Here is a 12,258-nt window from a genome sequence, read left to right as displayed (position 1 = left end):
AGTGGGATCCGTAGTCCCTAGTTCCTGGATTTTCTCACAGGGAGACAGGGATCCTATGGGAGTTACTTCCACGTGAGGGTGATGGAGTTCAGGAGAAGGAGAGAACCATCTGGCCTTTAAGGGAGCTAAGAACTCTCCAGTCCTGTCTGACTTGGGATAGAAGCTTGTAGAGGAAGGGAACCTGAGGAACACTGCCCTACGTGCAGCTCTGAATCAAGGAAAAAGTGACTCTGGAAAGACAACTTCATAGGATCCAATGCTTGTCCCTTTTTTTTTTTTCTCTCACCCTTGCTGCTGAAACTATTTTGGTAGTGTTCTTGACAGTTGATGAGCCAAATTCTCCCTGTATGCATGATCAGGAGCCATGATTGTGTTTTCTTGTTGCCTTCTCAGACAAATGAAGGGAAGAAAGTGGTTAGGAGGAAAGATGGCATCTTCTATTCTCCTGAAAGAGATGAGAACAAGAATCTGGAGAATTCCAAGCGGTAAAAGCCTAGAGAAAGCAGGCTTACAAGCAGAATCACAATTATCTTCCTAGAAATAAAGCAGGAGTAGTTTCCCCTCCAGAGGAACAGCTTCCACCTCCACACCTATCCTAAAGCCTTTGGCAAGGATGGCTCACACCGCCCAGCACTAGATGGTCCACGTGGGCAGAATACAGTACTCACGCACTCACACAAATGAGAACAAGTCTCCTTCATTAGACGCTTTTTCTCTGACCGCCAAGCTGCTTACCCACCAGAAAATTTACACAGGAGAGCAGCTGTTCCCTGCAAAGTGTGTGGCGAGGCCTCCAGCCACAGCTCTGAAGTGGTCCCATCGCCTATACTCTCCACAAGCCCCACGTGTAGCAGGAGTCAGGCCAGAGCTTCAGGCTCCTCTGGCACCATAGCATTTCCCCATGGAAATTCAGTCTTACTAGTGCCTAGAGTGAAAGAGTGGCCGACTTCCTGGTAGGCTCCTCCAGTACCAGTCCTATCCACGCAATGGACCTTTGAGAAGCAACCAGCCATAGCAGTGAGAGGCTCTAAGCACAGGGAATCCTCTGATGCAGGTTCCAACTTGACCCAGCACCAACTAATCCAAGGCAGGAGTCCACTGACCTTATTCTATCACTGTGCCCTGGTGAGGAAGAGCTGTGTGTGTGTCCTGAATTGGGGGGGGGGGTGGGGAGGGGTGGGCACCTTGTCCACAGCATCATCCCTGGTGTGCAGCAGCACTGGGGCAGAGCTATTGACTGTGCGGCCAAGGCTTATGGTCCAGCCAACTTAGCCAACACCCGAGCAAAGTTTCTCAGTGTGAGGGGGCTTCTGCGTGAACTGTCATTTCCCTGCATGCAACAGACAAGCCCTCTAAGAGGCCTTCTGTCAGATGCTACAAGAGATGCCCCTGTATTTTCAAGATTTCAGGTCCCCAGGAAAAGCTCAGCCATGGCACAGGCCCCTTTGGGACAAACAAAGAAAATGGGAGTCTTTGTGTATGGCTAGGTCATCCTCTGACCTGACACATTTTGCAAAATTAAGAGCAGCTAGAAAGTAATGTTTTGCTCAGCGCATCATTACCAGGCATAAGATTCCATCCCAGGAGATTCTGATTCAATAGGCCAGAGACAGAACCCAGGAAGCTAGCTACATTTTAAAGTTACTGCATGGGATTCTGTGGCAGAAAGGCCTTATTTTGAAAAAATTCTGGCATAGAGGCGCCTGGATGGCTAAGTTAAGCGTCCAACTTTGGCTCAGGTCATGATCTCACAGTTCACAAATTCAAGCCCTGTGTTAGACTGTGTGCTGATAGCTCAGAGCCTGGAGCCTGCTTTGGATTCTGTCTCCCCACCTCTTTACCCTCCCCCACTTGCACTCCCATCTCTCTCAAAAAATAAATAAACATTAAAAAAAAAAAAAAAACTGCCCTAGAGCAGGTTTTTGCTTCTTTGGCTTGTAAACATCTTTGCACATCCTGTTCCTAGAAAGATGCACATAAACATTCAAAACTGTTTAGGCACATGAAAAGATGTTCAACGTCGCTCCTTATCAGGGAAATACAAATCAAAACCACACTCAGATACCACCTCACGCCAGTCAGAGTGGCCAAAATGAAGAAATCAGGAGACTATAGATGCTGGAGAGGATGTGGAGAAACAGGAACCCTCTTGCACTGTTGGTGGGAATGCAAATTGGTGCAGCCGCTCTGGAAAGCAGTGTGGAGGTTCCTCAGAAAATTAAAAATAGACCTACCCTATGACCCAGCAATAGCACTGCTAGGAATTTATCCAAGGGATACAGGAGTACTGATGCATAGGGGCACCTGTACCCCAATGTTTATAGCGGCACTCTCAACAATAGCCAAATTATGGAAAGAGCCTAAATGTCCATCAACTGATGAATGGATAAAGAAATTGTGGTTTATATACACAATGGAATACTACGTGGCAATGAGAAAAAATGAAATATGGCCTTTTGTAGCAACATGGATGGAACTGGAGAGTGTGATGCTAAGTGAAATAAGCCATATAGAGAAAGACAGATACCATATGGTTTCACTCTTATGTGGATCCTGAGAAACATAACAGAAACCCATGGGGGAGGGGAAGGGGAAAAAAAAAAAAAAAGAGGTTAGAGTAGGAGAGAGCCAAAGCATAAGAGACTGTTAAAAACTGAGAACAAACTGAGGGTTGATGGGGGGTGGGAGGGAGGGCAGGGTGGGTGATGGGTATTGAGGAGGGCACCTTTTGGGATGAGCACTGGGTGTTGTATGGAAACCAATTTGACAGTAAATTTCATATATTTAAAAAAAAAAACATTCAAAACTGTTTAGGGGTCTTTAAAAGCTCAAGTCAATACTTGTCCTTATTTTACATGCCTTGGACAAGCTAGGAATGGGTCACGTGGTCATGACCTCAACCTTTCACTCTAGCTACGTGGATGGGGCTCATTTTGTCCAGTGCAGACAAGCATCTCTCCTGATGCACCAGGAAGCCCTAGGAAAACTGTTTTCCTGGCTTAAATTGTTCAGGCTCTGAGCCTCAAAGACCTGTGGTAGCAGAGAGAAAAGGGAGCTCCATCCCTGGTGGCGGTATTCATGCCAAGAAATGAGGAGCTGAGAACAGAGTGAGGCTGAGCCATAAGTTATTTCATTACACTAAAAAATTGATTAGGAGCGCCTGGGTGGCTCAGTTGGTTAGACAGCTGACTTCAGCTCAGGTCATGATCTCACGGTCCGTGAATTCGAGCCCCGCGTCAGGCTCTGTGCTGACAGCTCCGAGCCTGGAGCCTGCTTTAAATTCTGTGTCTCCCTCTCTCTCTGCTCCTCCCCTGCTTGTGCTGTCTCTGTCTCTCAAAAATAAATAAATGTTTTTAAAAAAAATTTTTTAATTAGATTAAATGGTGGAACGTTGGGTCACAAAGGCAGGAAGCAGAGGAGCTGGGTCTGGTTTTGGGCCCCTAAGCAAGCCTTGCAAACTTCAAAGCACTCAGAGAAAGTAGTAATTATGGTACCTTTAATTGGTAAGCTGCGGGCAGGGTCCAGATCTGGCTTTGAAGCTGAGCTGACAACTGGTGTTGCAGGCTGGGCTTTCCCCAGGCAGTTCTGAGGGTTTAGGCAAGGGAAGGGTTGTACACTGGCTTCTCTAGGGAATTAAAAGCTGATACAAATGTAGCTCCTGTTGCCAAGGTGCTCTTTTCACTTCACGTCCCCCTTGTGACAAGGTGGCGCATAAGCCAATCCTCCCAGTAAAATTTAGGGTAAGTCAGGTCTTGGTAAGGTCCGATTTGAAGATTAAGTTGGAATCAAGTCGGTTGATTACTTCACCTGAACAGTGTCTTTTCACCAAATTTTCTACCTCTTCCTTTACAACAAATCTGGTTTCTTCCTAACGTAGGCCACACACGACTGGGGCTGAGTTGGGTGAAGAAAGCAAGTGCATACAGGCTAGCAGAAGACACAAGACCCTGGTATTACTCCTTGAGGCGAAGGTGAAGGGTCATCCTGGCCAGAGGCGGGAACGGGTCCACTCCTGGCTGGCTGCTTCATCACCTGGGCAAGGCTGGACTTGACCACAGAGGAACTGGTAGTAGGTGGATAATGGAGTCACAGGTGATACAGCTTGGGAATAAAGATGAGCACGGGTCCCTTGGCTGCTAATCCCACATGTTCCTGGCCTGACCCCTTTGTTTGTGATGGGCAGTACTTAAAAAGGAGAAGAGGCAAGCTTTGCTTCTGTTTGCCCTGGAACTCTCATCTTAGGCTGGTTTCTCTCTTGCCTTGCTCTGCTATGTGTGTTTTGTCAGTCATCTTGTGCCTGGGCTTCACCGATACTGGGTTCCTCTGTCCCTAGTCCAGGTCATTGCTTAGAGCCATTATAGGGAGTGAGCAGATGCCTCCAGAACCTTGGCTGAGACACTGGCAAGGAACTCAGGAGTGCTGTGGCCAAGACAGCTGTAGACCAAGAACCCTGGAATATCACTCTGTATGTGACCTTGGACAGGTTGTTTGGCCTCCCCCAGTCTCAGAGTCCCCAGATGAAAAAAGGATGGAAAAGCCAAGATCCCTTCCAGTTCAAAAAGATGACGAGGCCCTCCTCGCTGGCTCGAGGGTGGCTTAAAGCCTGAGCAAAAGGGCTCTCCCAGGGTGGCCCGAGAAAGACTGGAGGGCACATTCAGAGCCTTCCTCTTCAAACACAGGAACTGCCGGTCAGCTGAGAGTCATACCGTGGCCTGACAGAGATACCACTCGGTCTGGGGCAAAATATACAATCCTGACAGCCTCTTCCTGACTGGACTGTCCTTTCCAAGCAAGATGGTTCCTTCCTCAGGTGGTTATGAAGACAAAATGAGTTGATGGACAAGACAGTACTTTGTAAATCAGAGAATGTGATACAGCAAACATCTGAAATAAAGCCTGCTTTTACTTCTCTCCTGCCACCCTTTCACATACATGCTACCTGAATCCCTGATTCAGGAGAACATGAATGCTGTGGACCGGTTTGCAAACTCAAATGACTAGAAGAAACCAAGAGGTCATGTAAAATGAGGGGGAAATGCCAGATAAAGAGGGCCTGCTTTACCCAGGGGCATGGACAAGTAATGACAAGTGCCAGCTGATGCTAGTCAGGAGGTGACATGGAGTGGTGGGCGTGCTGGACAGCTGCTCCTAGGCTCCTCCAATTGAGGTTTCGTGGGAGCGCAGGTCAAGTTGCCAAATCTTTGGATTTTTCAAAAGAGCCCAGAAACCTGAATTTTTGCGCGCAATATCCTTTTAAATCTTAACCAAGAATTTGGGACACTTGAAAATGCTGGTTGGGCCAAAAGTAATGTTTTAAATGTTGCTGCGAGCCAGATTCAGTACACGGCCATCAGTTTTTAAGCCCTGCAGTAAAAAGACAACGGGTAGAATAAAGTTCTCTTCTACCTCAATCCTCTTGACACGTCTAGGCTGAGAAACGGGTCTTTTCTTCCCCCACAGTGGATGTCTTGTGGAAGTGCTTACCTCAGCCCTAACTCAGCAAAGGGGGCTTCTAGAATCTGGGAGCAAGGTGTCAACAGATCAAGCTTGTGAAGGCCTAAGATAAGATGGTCCTCGTCCCCCAGGTCCACCTCTTGTCCAGAATTCTGTGACCTCCCTGGAGCTGCCACAGAGGTTCAAGCCCCTGAGCTAAGCCTGGGCCTCAGGCAATGCCTAGACCTTCACCCTTTGCCTTGCCATCTTACAGACCATCACCATCACCCACACTCCTGGAATATTTCCGGGTAGTGCTGGAAGCCCACAGGTGGGTCCAGCTCCCCTTGGCCAGGGGCCAAGGGCACAGGCAACCCGCTGGCACTCCGGCCCCTGTGCCCTCCAGCACCAGGCCTATGGACCCACTGGTGCTTGGCCATGGCTGACTTCTGGCCAAAGCACCTGCCACACTGAGGACAGGGGTAGGGGCGTTCACCACTGTGGGTACGCCGATGGGCTGCCATTTCGGAGCTCTGTCGGAAGCAGCGCCCACAGTCTGGGCACGGGTAGGGCTTCTCGCCCGTATGGGTGCGCACGTGGCGCCGAAGGTCTGACGCGTGGGCAAAGGCACGGCCACAGTCCGCGCAGGGGAAGGGAGTCTCGCCACTGTGGACCCGCTGGTGCTGGTAGAGGGCAGAGCTCTGGCTAAAGCAGCGGCCGCAGTCGGCACAGCGGTAGGGCTTCTCGCCTGTGTGGACCCGAAGGTGAGTGGTGAGGGCAGAGCGCTGGGTGAAGGCCCGGCCACAGTCCAGGCAGCGGTGGGGCCGCTCCCCACGGTGGATGGCCCGGTGCTTGCTCAGAGAGGAGGCCTGGCTAAAACCCTTGCCGCAGTCAGGGCAGCAGAAGGGCTTCTCACCCGTGTGGGTGTACAGGTGCTCTACCAGGGTAGAGCGCCAGGCAAAACTCTTCCCACACATGTAGCAGCCATGACGCTGGTCTGCCCTCGGGACAGGGGGATGGGCACAGAGTGGGGGGCGACCCCGGCGAGGTGCCTTGGATGGCTGCTCCAAGCCATAAGGGAGCCCAGCAGAAGGGTGTTTCACAGTTGTCAGCCCAGCAGGCCGAGCTTCCGCAGAGAGGATCTTCTCTAGTGCCTCAGTCCCTTCTCTTTGTCCTTTCTCTTCCTTGTTTCTGGAATCTGCCGGGAGGTAAGGGGAGAGAGAGCTCAGACTCTGGCTTGTCCTGGTCTTAAAGCCAAACCCCAAATGGTGACAGAGAAGCCTCTTAGATACAGAGCCACCTTCTGGACCCACCGCTGCTGCCTCTGGGACTCGGCTCAGTACAGGCGGGGAAGCTCAGAGTGACACCTTTTCCTGAGCTGCAGAGAACAGAAAAGACGCAGAGACAAAAAAGGAAGGAACAGGGCACCGTACATTCTACCTCAGAGTTAGGGAAATGGGGGAGGGGAGGACATTTTTGCTGGATCACGGAGGAGGAGTGAATGTTTAAGGATGCTGTCCAGGCAGCAGGAACAGTACAAGAGAGGGATGAATGTGGCTGGCATTGACAAGTACACAGGGACAGGATACGGTGCAAGGATGAACTGCAGAAAGAAAACAGTGGAAGCCAAGAGAATGGAGATGCCACAAAAATATAACCAAAAGAAAGAAAACTGAAACACAAGGCGGCAGAGAAGCTGGAGGGTAGGAAAATGGCAGGAGGGATGATGTGAAGCTCAAAAGAGCTTAGGGACCAACAAGTGGTGAGGGGCACAGATTCGCTGGAGAGGCCTAGGCAGAGGCCGGCATGGTAACCTCAGCTGGGAAAGCAATTCAGGGAAGAAAATGAGGAGCAGGGTAGGTGTTGGCACAGGGGAGCAGGATGGGTCAGGCCCAGAGGAGGTCCCAGGAGACGCAGAACCCAATACTTCACCTGTGTCTGCTGTCGTCAGACACTCTCCCACCTCCGGATCCCGGGCATCCGGGCCCCACAGGTCGGCCTCTTCCTCCACCCAGGAGATGAGGGCTGGCTTGGTGCCTCGGAACCCTGGGGGAGGAGAATGCAAACCCCACGCTGCCTGGAGGCCCTCCCCCTGCGGTCCCGACTTCCCGGACCTAGGGCCTCCCACTGCCCGAGCCGGCCCGGAGGCCGGGCGGGGTGGGCGGGGAGGTGGCCCAGGCGAGCAGGCGGGGCCTCACCGAGCGCGCCCAGGTGGCCGTAGGTCTCCCGCATCACGTCCCGGTACAGGGCCCGCTGCGCGGGCCGCAGACACCCCCACTCCTCCGGGGAGAAGTACACGGCCACGTCCGCGAAGCACACGGCGCCCGGCCTCCTCCGCTCGCGCCCGGCCGCGTCCGGTTCCCCCACGGGGAGCGGGGCCGGAGGCGGCGCCATGGAAAGTGCCGGGCCGGGGCCCGGGGAGCCTCCCGCGCCAGAAGCAGCCTCCGGGCCGGGGTGCGGGCCGGAAGGCCGGGAGCGCGGCAGCCGGCCCCTCGAGGGCCCACCCCGCTGGCCAACGACCAAGAGCTGCCAGCCGAAGGGACACAGACCATCAGAAAGAAATGGCGGCAACGCGCCGCGCGAACGTTGCTCCTACGCAACCGTGCCCAGATGACGCCTCCCCCGGGGTCTCCAGGTGGCTTTGTCCTCGAGCCCTCAGCCAAAATGGCCGCGACGGCTACAAATGCCGGTAAGGGCGGCCCGCTCCGCCCGGCCCACGGAGGGGCGGCGGGCCACCACTGCCCCGCATCGGTTCCCGCACCCGTCACGCCGGGAGGCGCAGTCTCAGCCCCGCCAGGGTTTGCAGAAGGCACGGGCGCGGCGGGAGGTCCGGCCTGACCCCGCCCGCTCTGCCTTTGTGAATTCCACGTTCCTAAATGGGTTTCCACCCGTCACTGGATGACAGCAGCCTTTTCCGAATGTTGAAAGGAGAAAAATGTAGTGGGGTAAAAGAGAACCTTCTCTACTGGACGCTTGTTCGAGCCTGATGTTCTGGGAGCTTCTATTTCAGGAGATGGTGGGGGCAGCTGGGGGAGAGTAGGATAGGGTCTGTAAAAGGTCAGAAGGACCCGCTTTCTGCAAGCTTACTCTCCCCCACTTGCCCTGCAGGAGGCCTCTCGAACGTCTGTTTACCTCTAGCTCGAGCCTGGCTCATAAACTCCTGATCACAGAGCCTCCTGCCGCCCTTGCCCTGCGTGAATGTCCCACTAACTAGCACCTTGGACTAGTCACGGCTGCAACTGAACTCATCCCTTTGGTCCTCCAGCCTGCTCCTCTTGGGGTCTTTATCACAGCAAACGGCACCAACTCTCTCCATCATTTCTACCTTGAACCCCCCTCCCTCCACACATTTAATTGACAGCTTACTCTGTGTCCCTACTTGCCTTCATAAATACCCTTCCCTAAGAAGACTTGATCATTTTCCTTTGGTCAGCTAAATCACAGCATTTCACACACCTCATGGGAATGCACTTCCCTTCAGCAGGTCTGGGGTCTAGTCTGGAGCTTTTCTCTGCTTGCCTCCTTCCAGAGGCCTCCCTGAGCCTTGCGCCCAACACCTTGTATCTGGTGGACATGTCTCCCCACATCGGAGGAGCTGGGCAAGTAGAGTTGATCACAGCAGAAAAGGGGGAAAAGAAAAGACAAAAAGCCTGGAAAAGGTAAGCATGCAGATTTGCCCAGGGACTCGACTGAGCCGTAGTTCCTCCTAGCCTCTCACACCACTGAAGGACATAAGAAAGAAAAACAGATTTCCATAAGACTAATGGGGTTTTCTCATCTGTCAGTGCCCACTCCTCATGGTGGTGCCTCTCACACGCAGGCCTAGAAGAGCTCTGGGAGTGCTGAAAACCCACAGAGGGGTCTGGATGCTCCTGAGGAAGAACCCAGGGCAGGATTCACACCCATGTCAGCCCCTGAGGTCCATGGCACCAGGCCGGGGTCTCCTGGTGGTTCTCTGACTAAAGTACCTCCCACACTGGAGACAGGAATAAAACAGCTTGCCTGTGTGAGTCAGCAGGGAGCATGAAAGGTACTAGCTATGGCAGAAGGAGTGGCCACACTAGCTGCAGGCACAGGGTCCCTCTCCAGGTGAAAGGTCATGCCAAATCATGCCTGCACTTGGTGTAGGGTGCTGTGTGAGTAGCAGACACTGAGCCTGGGTGTAGAGTTGGGGCTTGGGAAAGGCCTGGCTACATACAGGCACCCTTGGCCACAGGCTCGACGCCAAGCTAGTGTCTCTCACCCCAGGGGCTCATGACATCTCCCAAATAGACTCCTTCTGCTGACCCCTTCCAAATGTATCATTTTTCTGAGTGGCTGTTGTGAAACACAGTAGATTCAAACTCTACTCAACCTTCACAACTGCAGATGGGTACCTAGCCCCTGGAAGCACCCACCTAGACTGTGTTGGTCACAATCGAGGGGGTCACAAGTCAGGGCCATTTCTACTTTGAAACCAACCCGAAGAGATACCCTCATCCAGAGGAGCAGCTGTTACAAGGTACAGGCACCTGGGGACAAAAAGGTGAACGGCCTCCATCCTAAGCTTTTTTTTAAAAAAATTTTTTTTTAATGTTTTTTTATTTATTTTTGAGACAGAGAGAGACAGAGCATGAACGGGGGAGGGGCAGAGAGAGAGGGAGACACAGAATCGGAAGCAGGCTCCAGGCTCTGAGCCATCAGCCCAGAGCCCGATGCGGGGCTCGAACTCACGAACTGCGAGATCGTGACCTGAGCCGAAGTCAGACGCTTAACCGACTGAGCCACCCAGGCGCCCCCTAAGCTTTAATTCAGACACTGCCACTGTCAGAGTTTGGATGATTCATACTGTGACCTGGCCATGGGACCACTGGATGCCACAGTCAGTTGAGAAAGAGAAGGTCAAGACTCCAGTCTCCAGTGGGTAATCATAAATTCAGGGCAGCAAAAAGTAGTAAGGAACATGTAGATGGTGTTTCTTGTTCAAAAAAACATGTTCCCTTCCAGCTGGAACTGAGACATTACCCCCACCTCTCATCCTTCTTTCTCTCTGGCATCCTCTTGGGGATCCTGAGCATCTAAACCCCACAGCTGGGCCTCCTGCTCCCCCCAGGAGATGAGGACTGGTTTGGAGTCTGGGAGTCCTGGGGAAGAACCCAAAGCACTCAAGAAACAACTCATTATTTAAAGAAAACATATTGGGCATCTCTTGTGTGGCAGGCATTGTTCTAGATGTTCTGGGTGTTGGAGACGTTGGTGAACCAAGATAAGATTCCTGCTCTAAGTTTACACTAAGCTCTAAATTTAAACTAAGGGAGAGCGATGTCACCTATTAGCTATGGGGGTGCAGTAGGGAGACCTTCAGGCAGAGCTACAGAGCTAAAAAGCTGCAGTTGAGTCTTCCTACATGAGACAGAAGAGCTCACAAAAGATGTTGCATTAGGGTCATCTAGTTAGATGTCTGTCCTCCAAAACAGATTTCATGTAGCTGGAACCCATGGGATCATTCGCCTGTAGGGAGAGATTGGGTTTGAATTGGAAGAGGAGATTAGCATGCCACGGGCCTTCACGCTATGGTACACAGGTTCTGAACTTTTTGCGTAAGTCCTGGGGAGCCACTGGAGGTGTCGGGTAGAAGAGGATCAGTTATAAGTTTCAGGCCGATCTGGCGGGGATCACGGGAAACGAACCCAACCTAGGGGAGAAGTGGGGGCGAGTCTGGCACCCAGACTTACGCACCTCACCCGCCCCCTTCCCTTGAGATGCGGGACGACCAGACCTCACGGAGCGCACCCAAGTAGGTGTAGGTCTCCCGCATCACGTTCCGGCACACGGCCGTCGACACGGGCCAGAGATATCCCCATTCCTCGGGGAAGAAATACGCGGCCACCTTCACGAAGTTCGCAACCCTCGGCCTTTTCTCCCCTTCTCCTTCCTGACCGGCCTTAGCGGGCACCTCAGCAGGGCGCCGGGAACTGGGCCAAGGACGGAGTCGGGGTCCCCACCCCCCAAGGAGAGACGCCCGGGATTCCGCCTCCGGGGAGCTGGGCTCTTCCGGGCCTAGGCGGCCGGAAGTAGCCTCGGCGGGGCCGCTCTAGGACGGCGAGAAACGGTCCGTTACGCGAACTTGGTGGTCCCAGGTCCGAGAAAATAAACGCGCCCTCAGAAAAGATGGTGGCACTCCAGCGTCTTCCAATTTTAGAGCGAAGCATTTAATAGCGTTATTATGGGTCTGGTGGTAATAACCTGGTGTATTCCGCCCTCGAGTTGTCTTCTGCTGTTCCGCCAGCTCTCTTGGGAGGCCCTCTTGCCCATAGTTAAGATGGCCGTGGCCGCTTCGGCGTCTGTGCTCCCGTTTGGCGAGGCAAAGGGGAAGAGGCTCCGGGCGTGAGCGCCGGCGGCGGCCCGGGGTCCTACGGAGGGAAAGGGGGCCAGGACTAGGGGCTGCCGGCCTGGTGACCTTCTCTCAATACGGGTCAGAGGGCCCATTCCGGTCTTACAAGAAAGATTATGTTTAGCAAGTTAGTTCATTGCTCAAAAATATTTTTTTCATTTGCAAGGTACAGCATGATATTCTGTGACGCCTCCTCACCGTTTCTTAAATGCCTCCAGATATAGCCTGTCTGTGGTATTTCCATACATTTGCTAGGTCTTTTTTTTTTTTATTAAAAGCTTTTTTTTAATGTTTTAATTTATTTTTGAGAGAGAGCGCGAGCAAGCAGGGGAGGGGCAGAGAGAGAGGGAGACACAGAATCCGAAGCAGGCTCCAGGCTCGGAGCTGTCAGCACAGAGCCCAACACGGGGCTGGAACCCATGAAACGTGGGATCATTACCTGAGCCGAAGTC

The 12,258-nt window shown here is 52.8% G+C and overlaps 1 protein-coding gene across 1 annotated transcript; it reads right to left on the bottom strand.

The window, feature by feature from the left end:
- Nucleotides 1-3,479: 3,479 nt before the first annotated feature.
- Nucleotides 3,480-7,976, bottom strand: LOC109258963 (zinc finger protein 764-like). The gene is made up of 3 exons (XM_053894381.1): nt 7,632-7,976; nt 7,366-7,479; nt 3,480-6,631 (listed from the first exon to the last, which is right to left on the bottom strand). The coding sequence occupies exons 1-3, from the start codon at nt 7,825-7,827 to the stop codon at nt 5,718-5,720; spliced, it is 1,224 nt and encodes a 407-aa protein (XP_053750356.1). The 5' UTR covers nt 7,828-7,976; the 3' UTR covers nt 3,480-5,717.
- Nucleotides 7,977-12,258: the final 4,282 nt, after the last annotated feature.

The sequence above is a fragment of the Panthera pardus genome, unplaced genomic scaffold (genome assembly GCF_024362965.1).
Source record: "Panthera pardus isolate Hobbes unplaced genomic scaffold, ASM2436296v1 HiC_scaffold_5, whole genome shotgun sequence".
NCBI classification, from domain to species: domain Eukaryota; kingdom Metazoa; phylum Chordata; class Mammalia; order Carnivora; family Felidae; genus Panthera; species Panthera pardus.
The sequence above is the reverse complement of the archived record's forward strand: the minus strand, read 5'-3'. Positions and strand labels throughout refer to the sequence as shown.